General features: G+C 41.6%; 2 protein-coding genes across 7 annotated transcripts in view; both read left to right on the top strand.

The window, feature by feature from the left end:
* Positions 1–2,827: 2,827 nt before the first annotated feature.
* On the top strand, positions 2,828–5,995 carry LOC115201135 (zinc finger protein 501-like). Of its 2 annotated transcripts, none has more exons than XM_029764463.1 (5): positions 2,828–3,199; positions 3,438–3,615; positions 3,715–3,770; positions 3,943–4,045; positions 4,130–5,995. In XM_029764463.1, exons 1-5 carry the CDS (start codon positions 3,008–3,010, stop codon positions 5,176–5,178), a joined length of 1,578 nt encoding a protein of 525 aa, XP_029620323.1. In that variant the 5' UTR covers positions 2,828–3,007; the 3' UTR covers positions 5,179–5,995. The 2 variants fall into 2 exon arrangements, with proteins under 2 accessions (XP_029620323.1, XP_029620322.1); XM_029764462.1 differs by having other exon boundaries at positions 2,829–3,199; positions 3,712–3,770.
* Positions 5,996–6,795: 800 nt separating this feature from the next.
* Positions 6,796–14,693, top strand: part of LOC115201133 (serine-rich coiled-coil domain-containing protein 2) — a 92,462-nt gene continuing 84,564 nt past the window's right edge. For 4 of the 5 annotated variants that reach the window (XM_029764458.1, XM_029764457.1, XM_029764461.1 and 1 more), the window contains exon 1: positions 6,796–7,386. The gene's annotated coding sequence lies outside the window, so the exon portion shown is untranslated. The remainder of the gene's footprint in view (positions 7,387–14,693) is intronic. The other variant, XM_029764459.1, reaches the window with a different exon arrangement.

Below are 14,693 nucleotides of genomic sequence, written 5' to 3'. Positions count from 1 at the left end.
ATTCTTATCGGCAGACTCAATAGCCTTGGTTTCCCAAATGACTGCCTCGCCTGGTTAACCAACTACTTCTCAGATAGAGTTCAGTGTGTAAAATCAGAGGGCCTGTTGTCCGGACCTCTGGCAGTCTCTATGGGGGTGCCACAGGGTTCAATTCTCGGGCCGACTCCTTTCTCTGTATATATCAATGATGTTGCTCTTGCTGCTGGTGATTCTCTGATCCACCTCCACGCAGACGACATATTCTGTATACATCTGGCCCTTCCTTGGACACTGTGTTAACAAACCTCCAAACAAGCTTCAATGCCATGCACCACTCCTTCCGTGGCCTCCAACTGCTCTTAAATGCTAGTAAAACTAAATGCATGCTCTTCAACTGATTGCTGCCCGCACCTGCCCGCCCGCCTAGCATCACTACTCTGGACGGTTCTGACTTAGAATATGTGGACAACTACAAATATCTAGGTGTCTGGTTAGACTGTAAAATCTCCTTCCAGACTCACATTAAGCATCTCCAATCAAAAATGTAATCTAGAATCGGCTTCCAATTTCGCAAGAAAGCCTCCTTCACTCATGCTGCCAAACATACCCTCGTAAAACTGACTATTTTACCGATCCTTGACTTCGGCGATGTCATTTACAAAATAGCCTCCAACACTCTACTCAGCAAATTGGATGTAGTCTATCACAGTGCCATCCGTTTTGTCACCAAAGCCCCATATACTACCCACCACTGTGACCTGTATGGTCTCGTTGGCTGGCCCTTGCTACATATTCGTCGCCAAACCCACTGGCTCCAGGTCATCTAGAAGTCTCTGCTAGGTAAAGCCCCGCCTTATCTCAGCTCGCTGGTCACCATAGCAACACCCACCCATAGCAAGCGCACCGGCAGGTATAGCTCACTGGTCATCCCCAAAGCCAACACTTCCTTTGGCCGCCTTTCCTTCCAGTTCTCTGCTGCCAATGACTGGAACGAACTGCAAAAATTACTGAAGCTGGAGACTTATATTTCCCTCACTAACTTTAAGCATCAGCTGTCAGAACAGCTTACCGATCACTGTACCTGTACACAGCCCTTCTGTAAATAGCACACCCAACTACCTCATCCCCATGCTGTTATTTATTTTGTTGCTCCTTTGCACCCCAGTATCTCTACTTGCACATCATCATCTGCACATCTATCACTCCAGTGTTAATGCTAAATTATAATTATTTTGCCACTATGGCCTATTTTATTGCCTTACCTCCCTAACCTTACTACATCTGCACACACTGTACATAGATTTTAATATTGTATTATTGACTGTATGTTTGTTTATCCCATGTGTAACTCTGTGTTCTTGTTTTTGTCGCACTGCTTTGCTTTATCTTGGCCAGGTCGCAGATGTAAATGTGAACTTGTTCTCACCTGGGCTACCTGGTTAAATAAAGGTGAAATAAAAAATGTAAAAATCCATAAAAATAACATATTCAGCTACTTAAGACATTGGCTTGAATCTAGGTTGCACATTTAGATTTTGAGGAAATCAACATCTAATGAAGAATCTTTCAGTTCTCTAAATGACTTCTCAAACCCCAAACCCTGGCCTGGTCTGTCGGTCTGTTTTGCAAGCATTCCCGGAAGTCTTGCGATGTTGTGACTCTGGGTTTAGAAACTCTGTGGCCTTATCATCAAATATTCTCAATGCCCCTGATTTGTCACTAGTTCTCACAGCACAAAGTCAAAATTGGCTATAAATCCTAAAAATTCATGAAAAATTTGCTTTTTGGTCTTAATTTAAAGTTAGGATTTGGAGTAATGTTAGCTGTGTGGTTATGTTAGGTTATGTTTACTGACAATCATGAATAACAGAGTAATTAAAAAATATATATTTTTAAATGCCAAAGTAAATAAACGTGTGGGGTTTGCTATAAAGTAAAGTATTCTGAAAATACCACATTAGCTACGGTGTGTTTGTATCTACAGTCATTGGTTTGTATCAATTCAGAGGAAGGCCCAAAAAATTGTCAAATACTCCAGTCACACAAATCATAGACTGTTCTCTATGCTCCCAAGTCTAGGTCCAAAAGGCTCCTTAACAGCTTCTACCACCAAGCCATAAGTCTGCTGAACAATTAATAATATGTCCAACCGGACTATTTACATTGACCCCCCTTTTTGTTTTTACACTGCTGCCACTCGCTATTTATTACCTATGCATAGTCACTTTACCCCTACCTACATGTACACATTACCTCGACTAACCTTTATCCCCGCACATTGACTCGGTAACGGTACCCCTGTATTTAGCCTCGTTATTGTTATTTTATTGTGTTACTTTTGATTACATTTTTGACTTTTGTTTATTTAGTAAATATTTTCGTAACTGTATTTATTGAACTGCATTGTTGGTTAAGGGCTTGTAAGTAAGCATTTTACGGTAAGGTCTACACCTGTTGTATTCGACGCATGTGACAAATACAATTTGATTTTTGCTCTGCCGGGAGTACCTCTGAATACCCACTCATGTGCATTTCACCAGTAGGCATATGGTTGCATGAGTCTTCTCAAGTACCCCCTGTGGATAAGCCAAGTACCCCCTGGGGTTGGAAACCAGTTGGTATAAATATTATTTTCACTCCACTTATATGAGTGTTTTTCGTAGCAGGTTAGGCGAACCTACGCAGCAGGTTAAGATAATTAACGTAGCAGGTTAGAAGACTGAGGTTGGGGTTAGCGAAAATGCTCACCTAACCTGCTACGAAAGTGACGTGAAGAGTGTTTCCCATAAAGATAAAGTAGCTGTCTCTTTAATAAACCCACTTCATTTCTAAACCGGAACTACGATTTGGGAGTTTCACGTAATACTTCCGACTGGGCACAGACACTATTTACGTTGCAATCGTGTGAAGAAGTCTGTGTAATCCTAATTCATAAAAAGTATTGATATAGCTACTAGCTCAATCTTTCATCAATGCAAATTTGAAAGAGTTGTCAATGAGCTGAAGTCGTGATAAATACCAACAAACAATGTCACATTTCATCGCGCTGCAGACCCAGCTGGCCTCCGTCATGGATACCCTTGTTCACGCAGCGGTGGCCGAACTGGGTAAATTTATAGAAGACAGCTCTGTCTTCGTGTTCAGCCTGGAACGGACCCAGGAGCATTGCGAGGATGACAAATTATCTGCGAAACTACAGACTGAGAGTCAGAATAAGATGGTAAGTCACCATGAGTGCGAGAGGGGAAAGGCCCTGCCTAGCAGCTGGTTAGGATACTGAACTGAGGTAGCTGTTAGTGTTTTGCCCATGTCACATTCACAGATCAGCTGACCTGTTGGCCTTACCATGTTTATAAACAGATACACGTGACGGATACCATACATGAATAGAAAAGCCACCCTCTAAATATTCATTTTTTTTTAATAAGCATTGCTCATCTCTTTTTTTAAATTTACAGTCACACTTCGCAACACTCATGGAGGTACTGGGCAGTGAGGCATTGGGTAAAATAATGAAAATTGTGGATGATACTAAGTTTTTGATGGACTTTGAATCCAAGACCTTAAAAGGACATGGAGGGAAAAAAGCTCAACCACAAGCAAGCATCTTGAATATTCTGTCAGTTGGAGGAATGGGTAAGTAGCATAGATGTTTGTATTGCTTTATCTGGTGCTCTACAAGAATAATTACCTATTTATCTTTCTAATGCCTCACTTCTTTCTTTGGTGTAGCAGAGGAACATTCTTATGGCGGAACTTCTGAAACTGTGGAGCAAACTGTTTCAATGCAGGTAAACACTTTGCAGATTGCTTTAAGAGCCATTGTTTCTGCAAACACTTTTGCTGGTTTCAATAGGCAAAACGTGAAATGTTTGTAGTCTGTGCCCATTCTGTGCCATTTCTATAACACGATCCAATTATGTTCCTAAAGTTCACACCTAATCAAGGTGTTTGTGCCGGTAGTCTGCAGATGTGGAGGAAGTGGACACACCAGAATCTCCCCTCGTCTTGGCTGTCTCTGTCAAAGACGAGTATGGGCAAATACACCTGGGGGCCATTGCAGAGAGTAAGTATAAAGCCAGTATTTTGACAGCCTATATCAAATTATCTCCTGCCACCTAAAATTAGATGTTTTATACATGTCTTACAGGAGCTGCTGATGATGCTTTTGCCGCAAACTCTTCCTCAGAGAACCGATATTGTATGATTAGCAATGACCCACCGGTGAACCCCACAGACATCCTATTGGAGTCTATGTTTGCCCAAAAGAAGCTCTTTATTTGCACAGAGTGTGGGAAAAGTTTCTCCACGCAGAGTAACCTCAAATCCCACCAGCGACTTCACACATGCGAGAAACCGTTTGTGTGCATGTTCTGCAACAAAGCCTTTGCCCACAAACAGAGTTGTAATGACCACATCCGCACCCACACAGGTGAGAAGCCTTTTATATGTGGGGTCTGTGGGAAATGTTTCGGCAAGCAGGCACACCTCAAGACCCATTCGATAATACACACTGGAGAAAAGTCTTACAGCTGCAGGGTGTGTGGCAAGAGCTTCAACCTGGCTCAAAATCTGTCTAGACACCAGCAAATTCACACAGGAGAGAAAATCTTCACCTGTTTGCTGTGTGGAAAAGGCTTCACACGAGCTGTAACACTGAAGAGCCATCAACTCATTCACACTGGACAAAAGCCCTTCCAGTGTAATCAGTGTGACAAGAGTTTCCGTCATTCTGTCAATCTGAAGAACCACCAGCGGATTCATACAGGCGTCAGGCCATTTAGCTGTGACTTGTGTGGCAAGACATTCCGTCAATCAGTGAATCTGAAAATACACAAGCGCATCCACACTGGAGAGAGGCCATTCGGCTGCACAGAATGCGGCAAGACCTTCAGTCAGCAGAGTAGTCTTATCTCTCACGGACGCACCCACTCTAACGAGAAGCCTTTCGAGTGTAGCTTCTGTGAGAAAAGATTTAACAACACTAACAGTCTGAAGTTGCACCAGAGAATCCATACAGGAGAGAAGCCGTACAGCTGTGAAATCTGTGGGAAGACCTTCAGTCAGGGCAGTCATCTCCGAACTCACAAGAAGCATGTCCACGCAGGAGGGAAACAGTACATCTGTGATAAATGTGGGAAGAGGTATTCAGACAAACGGAATCTTAAGATGCACAAATGTGTTTATGCCTCAATCTAACATTGTGATGGGCAAACGGTTTCATTCTTTGACAGGCTTTTGTTGTCCTTTGCTTTGCTGTTTTTATGCCTGTTGGTTGAATCACCAGATGTGTCTCTGATGAAAGAGCCTTGAAGCCTGGCAGGCGAATCTAGGGAAACCCCTTTCAACTTGATTTTAGCCTTAGCAAAAATGTATCGTTTTTATTATGGAATAGGACTTGCTGTCAGGGGCTAGGTATTTTAGTTTTTGTTCCCATTTAGGCAAATTATGAAAAGTAAAATGCAGAAATAAAATATATTTAATTTAAATAATGTTTTCATGTTAGTGTATATAATAATAGCACTTTTGTAAATATGTAAGAAATATTATTTAGCATAAATTAAAGTATAGCTAACATTTTGCAGCCTGATATGTATTGATATCATTTGTAAAAAGCCAATAAAACCTAAACTGGTGTTTGGGATACAAAAAAATCTGTAGATTGTCTTGTTCTAACAGAATTGCTTGGCTGGCTAGTCTGTACTTCCAAAACATCAGTCCATTTGTATTTATTGCTTACCACATGTACTTGTTTCTTAAGGTTTGTTTTCCACAGACTTGAATTTATAATTCAAATATTTGCTATTTTATAGCATTTGTTGTTTTTATATACTTTATGTAAAAGAGACAAATCAACACATGGTTGGTATTTAGTGGGATGGAACAAATTGGTTAAAACGAATCACAGTAAATTACGGGAATGTAATCAATCAAGACATGCAATGATGCAATTTTGGCCATTTCTTCTGTGTGAACTTTGTTATGGATTCACATTAAAATGGAAACCTTGCTACAATGTTGCTTTATTATTGCCCAATTCACTGCTAAACTCAGTTGAAAGGTTGACATTTGCTGTTGCAGCACTTTGAGGCGCATAATCTAATTTAGCCCATCTATAATTTAGCCCAAACAACTACCTCTTCCCCTACTGTATTTATTTATTTATTTTGCTCCTTTGCACCCCATTATTTCTACTTTGAACTTTCTTCCACTGCAAATATACCATTCCAGTGTTTTACTTGCTATATTGTATTTACTTCACCAACATGGCCTTTTTTTGCCTTTTACCTCCCTTATCTCACCTCATTTGCTCACTTTGTATATAGACATATTTTTCTACTATATTATTGACTGTAGGTTTGTTTTACTCCATGTGTTGATGTATGTGTCAAACTGCTTTGCTTTATCTTGGCCAGGTCGCAATTGTAAATGAGAACTTGTTCTCAATTTGCCTACCTGGTTAAATAAAGGTGAAATAAAAAAAATTAAAAAAGTGTGACTCATATGACTGATTTTGTTTGCTTCATTGTTTATTTTGTCAAATTTATTTTGTTACTATTATTTAAGGACGTGAGAAGTATGTTTATCTAGTGTTGCTGTTGCAAAACTGGTAACTTGATCTGTTCAAAGAAAGCCTTAATTGATTGAAAAAAAATAATGATTATATTGCCACCTGGTGGTCTGGCCGAAATAATTTTATTCAATAACATTTGATAAATGGAAAGTAAATTATTTCAATGTGAATCATCAGTATCACCGAAACGCTAGCAAGAAAAGTGTGCTATTTCTGAGGTTGACATTAAATTCAAATGTTGGGGTTAAGGGGAGGGTATGTTTATATGTCTGACGTCAGGGTCAGCTGTGCTTGAAGCGGTGAGCGTGTGGATGATTCAGAGATTCGAGTGAGCAACAGAGAGCACGGTCTTGACAGCGCCGAGCTTAGCAACAAGGAGACCTTTAGCTAGCTAGCTACTAAACAAGCGGAAACAAACGGTTTTTCAGACAATGTTTATTTGACAAGACATGGAAATGAACACCAGGAGGGAGGCGACGAGAAAATCTAGTTGAATTGGTGGACCATACGCCTGGCTGAAGAAAAAAAAACGCCTGCTTCAGAGAAAGCACTCTAACGTTAGTTAGCTAATGTGGATTTGACTTTCTCAGTCATATGGTCGTAAGTTTAAAAATTTAGTGGATGGGCTTCGTTCAGCAAACAGTGTAAGGCTATTTAACTGAACATTAATAATTTAGCGAGCTAGCCAGACTACTGCCTTGAACTTGCTAGTTAGCTAACTTACTAGCCAGCGTTAGCAATTGGACCAGCACTTCATATTCAATCATCCTGCCTCTACTTTTCAATTCATGAATTTGCGGTAGCGCAAGCTGATGCGTCGTCTGTTTCAATAGGTAAGTACGAGTTTGAGTGACCTGTCTGTCAGTTTTTCAGTGGAAGTCCTTTCTTGTCATGACATTAACTATCCCTTCTCAGGCCTGTTCCAGCAGCTAAGTTACAGTAATGCCTAATTTACAGTACTCTGAGTCATTAGCCAGCAGATTCAGACCCTACCCTTACGCTTGTTTACACGTACCCAATAATGGTCTAACGTTGTTCTGAAAGCCAAAACGGTCAAATACTCAACCTAAACGTGAATCGATTCTCAATTGCGGCACGGTTCTAGAAACAAATCCCTCTACTTCATTATCATTTTTTTTTTAATAACTGCAAAATTTGAATTAACCGTTGCAGCCAGGAGTATATTTCAGTGACTACACTTTGTGGCGTCCATCTTCCATTTACACATAGGTGTAAAGCGACGCAGATGGCTAATTAGCAAAGAGAAGGGTGCAACTGCAGCCCGTAATTTGGGGCGTTCCTGCATCTGCAGGAACCCCTCTTTATACTTCTATTGGGCCTTTTTATGCTATGACTCCAGTACAGTAGATGGCGGTAATGCACTATAACGTTCGATGACAACTGCCGATAAAACCCCACAGGAGGAAGAGGCGGGGCCGACAACGGTAGCTAGCTATAGGTAGTACACACGGGTAGAGTGTCTTTCGCCCCCTCCTCTTGGGCACTGTTTTTCCACAGTTCTGTTAATGACGGCGAGGGCAGGTGTTCGGTAGGTGGGCGCGAAGGACACTGTATGCTAGCTTAGCCAGCTAGTCCTAGGGATGACTTTGGTACACAGCAGGTGGGAGGTGGGGTGTGACACCATGTGCTAGCAATCTAACTAGCAAGCTAGCTAGCACAGTGTTGCCCCCGCCTCTCACCTGCTGTGTACCGAAGTAGCTAGCGGTAGGCAGTGTGCTTTGCCCCTGCCTGTCGGGTATATTTTTCTCCGGTACACAGCAGGTGGGAGGCAGAGGCGATACCATGTGATAGCTAGCTATCACACAGTGTAGCTTCATCCTGCTGTACTGTCGGGGCACTTTTTTTCTGCAGTTTTGGTTACGATGGTGAAGGCAAGTATTCGGCAGGCTGGAGCAAAGGACACTGTCTACCGGCGGGAAAACTCATAACTTTTATTTCCCTTTTGACCTGTCTTCAAAAGTGTCGCACAAGCATGAACATTTTCTCAGGGGGTGGGGTGTTCATGAACGAACCAATGGGATACTCGAGGAGGGGTGTTCATGAAGGAACCAATGGGGTGCTCGAGGGGTAGGTGTTCCTGCAGATGCAGGAATACCCACTTGCAGGAATGCTCCAAATTGCAGGCTGCAGTTGCACACTATTTCTGACTCTTCCGTCTGTTTTCCGTAAACAAGTGCTGTAACGTGGAAATATGGCCAGGTGGGAACACTAACCCTGTAAAGGTGTGTATCAATTTAACCATATTTCTTTTAGAAAATTATTTCTTGCTGATATGAAAGAAGGTCCTTATGCTTCCAAAACTGTACCGCAAGTGATGCGGCATGCTAATGTTCAGACCAAGCGTGGGGGGCGCTTAACAAAATACCCTGTACAGAAGATGCCTTCATCCAATGACACTTATGTGTCATGTAATGGAACTGAGTGTCATTTATCAAGGGCTAGTTTATACTGAGCTGCACTGGGGTCGGAACGCCATCATGGTTAAGACACTACGGAGCCAGCGCGAGATATGGCCCCAAAAACGTACCTCAATCCAGGGATGAGAAATTGCGTTGTACACCGAATTCTCCCATTATACCAACTGTTATACAGAAAAGAGAGAACGATTGCTAAAAAACTAGCAGCATTTCAATCTTCTTGCCGTATCAGTTTGGATATACATTACCAGTCAAAAGTTTGGACACACTCATTCAAGGGTTTTTCTTTATTTTTACAATTTTCTATGTTGTAGAATAATATTGAAGACATCACAACTATGAAATAACATATGGAATCATGTAGTAACCAAAGAAGTGTTTCATATTTGAGATTCTTCAAAGTAGCTACCCTTTGCCTTGATGACAGCTTTGCACACTCTTGGCATTCTCTCAACCAGCTTCATGTGGAATGCTTTTCCAGCAGTCTTGAAGGTTTTCCCACATATGCTGAGCACTTGTTGGCTGCTTTTTCTTCACTCTGCTGTCCAACTCATCCCAAACCATCTCAATTGGGTTGAGGTCGGGGGATTGTGGAGGCCAGTTTATCTGATGCAGCACTCCACCACTCTCCTTCTTGGTCAAATAGCCCTTACACAGACTGGAGGTGTGTTGGGTCATTGTCCTGTTGGAAAAACAAATGAGAGTCCCATTAAGCGTAAACCAGATGGGATGGCGTATCGCTGCAGAATGCTGTGGTAGCCATGCTGGTTAAGTGTGCCTTAAATTCAAAATAAATCACTGACAGTGTCACCAGCAAAGCACCATCACGCCACTTCCATGCTTCACGGTGGGAACCACACATGCAGAGATCATCAGTTCACCTACTCTGCATCTCACAAAGACATGGCGGTTGGAACCAAAAATCTCAAATTTGGACTCATCAGACCAAAGGACAGATTTCCACCAGTGTTTCTTGGCTCAAGCAAGTGTCTTCTTCTTATTGGTGTCCTTTTAGTAGTGTTTTCTTTGCAGTAATTCGGCCTTGAAGGCCTGATTCACGCAGTCCCCTTTGAACAGTTGATGTTGAGATGTGTCTGTTACTTGAACTCTGAAGCATTTATTTGGGCTGCAATCTGAGGTGCAGTTATCTCTAATGAACTTATCCTCTGCAGCAGAGGTAGCTCTGGGTCTTCCTTTCCTGTGGCGGACCTCATGAGAGCCAGTTTCATCAAAGCGCTTGATGGTTTTTGCGACTGCACTTGAAGAAACGTTCAAAGTTCTTGAAATTTTCCGGATTGGCTGACCTTCATGTCTGGACTGTCGCTTCTCTTTGCTTATTTGAGCTGTTCTTGCTACAATATGTACTTGGTCTTTTACCAAATAGGGCTATCTTCTGTGTAATACCCCTACCTTGTCACAACACAACTGACTTGCAAAAACGCATTAAGAAGAAAATAAGTTCCACAAATTAACTTTTAACGAGGCACACCTGTTAATTGAAATGCATTCCAGGTAACTACTTCATGAAGCTGGTTGAGAGAATGCAAAGCTGTCATCAAGGCAAAGGGTGGCTACTTTGAAGAATCTGAAATATGAAACACTTCTTTGGTGACTACATGATTCCATATGTTATTTCATAGTTTGTCTTTACTATTATGCTACAATGTAGAAAATACTAAAAATAAAGAAAAAAGCCTTTAATGAGTGTGTGTCCAAACTTTTGACTTGTTCTGTCGGTCGAATATGGAGTACAGCGGAACATCCCATCCTTTGCATTAAGGTACATTTTTCGCGTTATCTTAATTTAACCATGACTGCGTTCCGACCCCATTGAAACTCAGAGTAAACAGCCTAAGGGTAGGAATGTGCTGGCTACTTTAAGCATGTAACAACACGTCAAAAACATAAATGAGCATCAGGCACAAATGGCCCCTTGCTGGCCAGGCATGAGGTAATGAGAGCGCTGAGCTAGCCTGCAACGTCACTTCCTGGAGTAGCTCAAACTGCCCATGTTACGTCTCCATGAGACGCCATCTTAACCGACCTAATTTGGCTTCATTGCGTTATTGAATCTTCACATAGGAAGGAATGGTGTCATGTGATGGCTTTGTCCATTCATCAATACAGTCATTGGCTTAAAGGCTCCAGTCACATTGGCCCAGAGGTAAAGAATCCCTTGTTTTACCCCTACACATTCCTCTCCAAACCAGCATGCCATGCATACTTCAATTGGAAGTGAGTCTAACTGCAACTTGTAAAACACTGACTGATGGAAGTGTCATTGTTGTGGCCTTGTCATTGTAAAATCCCCCACAGTCTCTGACCGTTTGTCTGTGTGGTGGTCGTCAGAGGACAGACACACTCCACCCTGTGTCAAGGTCTGCAGCTAAACACAATGTTGGATTTCATGTATGGATTTGGCTCTATAATGGTTAAAAAGACATGAAGAACCTTGATTCCCAGTGGTACATTATCATGGTAAACTCAACCATTACAGAGGGAGATGGAAGGCCTTGCATGGCGTTATGGAGGTCAGTGAGCCCCAGTGGAGCCAAGCAGCCTGGGGGTAATGTGAGTCTCCTGGTAGACTTGCATGCCAGAGCACAGAATACAGATGAGAGATATCTGCATGCACTGACGCAGAGAACCATTAGCCCTCAAGCCTGTCCTAGTTAGGCTACTGTATCCTACGTTGTTAGTGGATATTTGTCAGTCAGGTTTAGGTATGTTGACTCGTTGGTGTTCTCTTGATGTTAGGTTATTACAACAATGTTTGTCAGTGTTTCTGACATGTATGCTTGTCATTTGTTTGTGCATGATTTACAGTCGCCCTTTACAGTCGGCTATACAACCATCCTAGCTGTTAAATAGTTTAGCCATGGTGTTTTCTTTCCTCTGAGGTTGAGGTGTATCTATGTTGGGATATCTGGGTTGTGTTGAGGGGTGTAACATGTTAAGAATGGTGAAACGCTGTAGACCTAAAATGTGTAGGCTAATTAGGGCTGTCCCCCCCCCCCCCCCCCCCCCCCCCCAAAAAAAATCTTTGTCGACAGTCGTCTGTTCTTTCAACCAATCCATTGGTCAAAATTTTCAAACTTTTTTTTTCATATATAGACAAGCTATGTTTGAATAAAATGAACTATTATGTAGGCTACTGAGCATGTCTGAAGCTTTTTATTAAGCACTGCGATTTAAAAATGAAGTAAAAAAGAGGGATTCAGATCAGTATTGCCTAACCAGAAGAAAAAAATCTGTTCCCTCCTGCTGGCCTTCACAGATTCTGCTGTTTAAGCTCCTGAAGTTGCCGGTAATAGTCCACACCAGTGGTCGGCAACCTTCTCCATTTGGAGTGACAAGTTATCATTCCATTTTGACTGATCTGCAAGCCAGTTATGATTTTCATATGCACTTTTTCGTGGAACAGTTTCATTTAATTTATAATGGTCTTCATATCTGTCACTCATGTGGTTAATCAAAATTGTATCTAAATGTAACTACTATTGCCATTGCCAACGATGTAAAAATAGCCTACATAGATCTGGCCAACAAATTAAAACATAGCAGCCTGCAGGTAGAAAATGTAGTGATGTAAAAAAAAAAATATATATATATATGAATGATAGATAGATAGATATCTACAGTTGAAGTCAAAAGTTTACATGCACTTAGGTTGGAGTCATAAACTCGTTTTTCAACCACTCCATACATTTCTTGTTAACAAACTATAGTTTTGGCAAGTCGGTTAGGACATCTATTGTGTGCATGACAAGTAATTTTTCCAACAATTGTTTATAGACAGATTATTTCACTTATAATTCACTGTATCACAATTCCAGTGGGTCAGACGTTTACATACACTAAGTTGAATGTGCCTTTTAAACAGCTTGGAAAATTCCAGAAAATGATTTCATGGCTTTATTAGCTTCTGATGGGCTTATTGACTTCATTTGAGTCAATTGGAGGTGTACCTGTGGATGTTTTTCAAGCCTACCTTCAAACGCAGTGCCTCTTTGCTTGACATCATGGGAAAATCAAAAGAAATCAGCTAAGACCTCCGAAAAAAATTGTAGACTCCAAGTCTGGTTCATCCAATTTCCAAATGCCTGAAGGTACCACGTTCATCTGTACAAACAATAGTATGCAAGTATAAACACCATGGAACCACGCAGCCATCATACCACTCAGGAAAGAGACGCGTTCTGTCTCCTATAGATGAATGTACTTTGGTGCGGAAAGTGTAAATCAATCCCAGAACAACAGCAAAGGACCTTGTGAAGATGCTGGAAGAAACAGGTACAAAAGTATCTATATCCACAGTAAAACGAGTTCTATATCGACATAACCTGAAAGGCTGCTCAGCAAGGAAGAAGCCACTGCTCCAAAACCGCCATAAAAAAGCAAGACTACGGTTTGCAACTGCACATGGGGACAAAGATCGTACTTTTTGGAGAAATGTCCTCTGCTCTGATGAAACAAAAATATAACTGTTTGGCCATAATGACCATCGTTATGTTTGGAGGAAAAAGGGGGAGGCTTGCAAGCCGAAGAACACCATCCCAACCGTGAAGCACGGGGGTGGCATTATCATGATGTGGGGCAGCTTTGCTGCAGGAGGGACTGGTGCACTTCACAAAATAGATGGCATCATGAGGCAGGAAATGTATGTGGATATATTGAAGCAACATCTCAAGACATCAGTCAGGAAGTTAAAGCTTGGTCGCAAATGGGTCTTCCAAATGGACAATGTCCCCAAGCATACTTCCAAAGTTGTGGCAAAATGGCTTAAGGACAACAAAGTCAAGGTATTGGAGTGGCCATCACGAAGCCCTGACCTCAATCCCATTGAAAGTTCGTGGGCAGAACTGAAAAAGCGTGTGCGAGCAAGGAGGCCTACAACCTGACTCAGTTACACCAGCTCTGTCAGGAGGAATGGGCCAAAATTCACCCAACTTATTATAGGAAGCTTGTGGAAGGCTACCCAAAATGTTTGAACCGAGTTAAACAATTTAAAGGCAATGCTAACAAATACTAATTGAGTGTATGTCAACTTCTGACCCACTGGGAATGTGATGAAAGAAATAAAAGCTGAAATAAATCATTCTCTCTTCTATTATTCTGACATTTCACATTCTTAAAATAAAGTGGTGATCCTAATTGACCTAAGACCGGGATTTTTTTACTAGATTTAAATGTCAGGAATTGTGAAACCGAGTAATGTATTTGGCTAAGGTGTATGTAAACTTCTGACTTCAACTCTATACATATCTTATAAATCACATTGGCTACTCATGGCCTGTCTTCAAGGAACTTGAAACATTGTATTAACTTGGTCTGTCCTGAAGCTGGTGCTAGCAAACTTGCAACATTCTATAAAATATTCTGGACCCTCTGTTTCCTGTTTCAGTGAGCTCTGGACAGACAGACACAGCTGTAGGTGGTTTGTGCTAGGGTTAAGAAGTAATTTGGTAGTCCTGATATGTTTCCACCAGATCAGAGCATGACATTCCCCCGATTCAGTTCTCAATGCATGTGAAAACAGTTTGTTTGAGGAAACAAAATGTAGTTTTAGAAGCTACAGTGATGGTGAGTTAAGACAATCAGAAATGGTATCAGATCTCCAAATGGGGACATTTTATAGGCTACAGCACATTTTGTGCAGGCCAGGTAGCCTAGGCCTACTTCTTTGCGTAATGAGGTGCGTG

The sequence above is a fragment of the Salmo trutta genome, chromosome 10 (assembly GCF_901001165.1).
Source record: "Salmo trutta chromosome 10, fSalTru1.1, whole genome shotgun sequence".
In the NCBI taxonomy this organism is placed as follows: domain Eukaryota; kingdom Metazoa; phylum Chordata; class Actinopteri; order Salmoniformes; family Salmonidae; genus Salmo; species Salmo trutta.
This window is presented reverse-complemented; position numbering and strand designations above follow the sequence as displayed.

Bases quoted from the DNA above. Each gene is read 5' to 3' on its own strand.
- LOC115201135 (XM_029764462.1), top strand. From the start codon at position 3,008: ATGTCACATTTCATCGCGCTGCAGACCCAGCTGGCCTCCGTCATGGAT. The intron at 3,200-3,437 runs GTAAGTCACCAT...TTAAATTTACAG, and splicing joins CTGAGAGTCAGAATAAGATG to TCACACTTCGCAACACTCAT. The intron at 3,771-3,942 runs GTAAACACTTTG...TTGTGCCGGTAG, and splicing joins AGCAAACTGTTTCAATGCAG to TCTGCAGATGTGGAGGAAGT.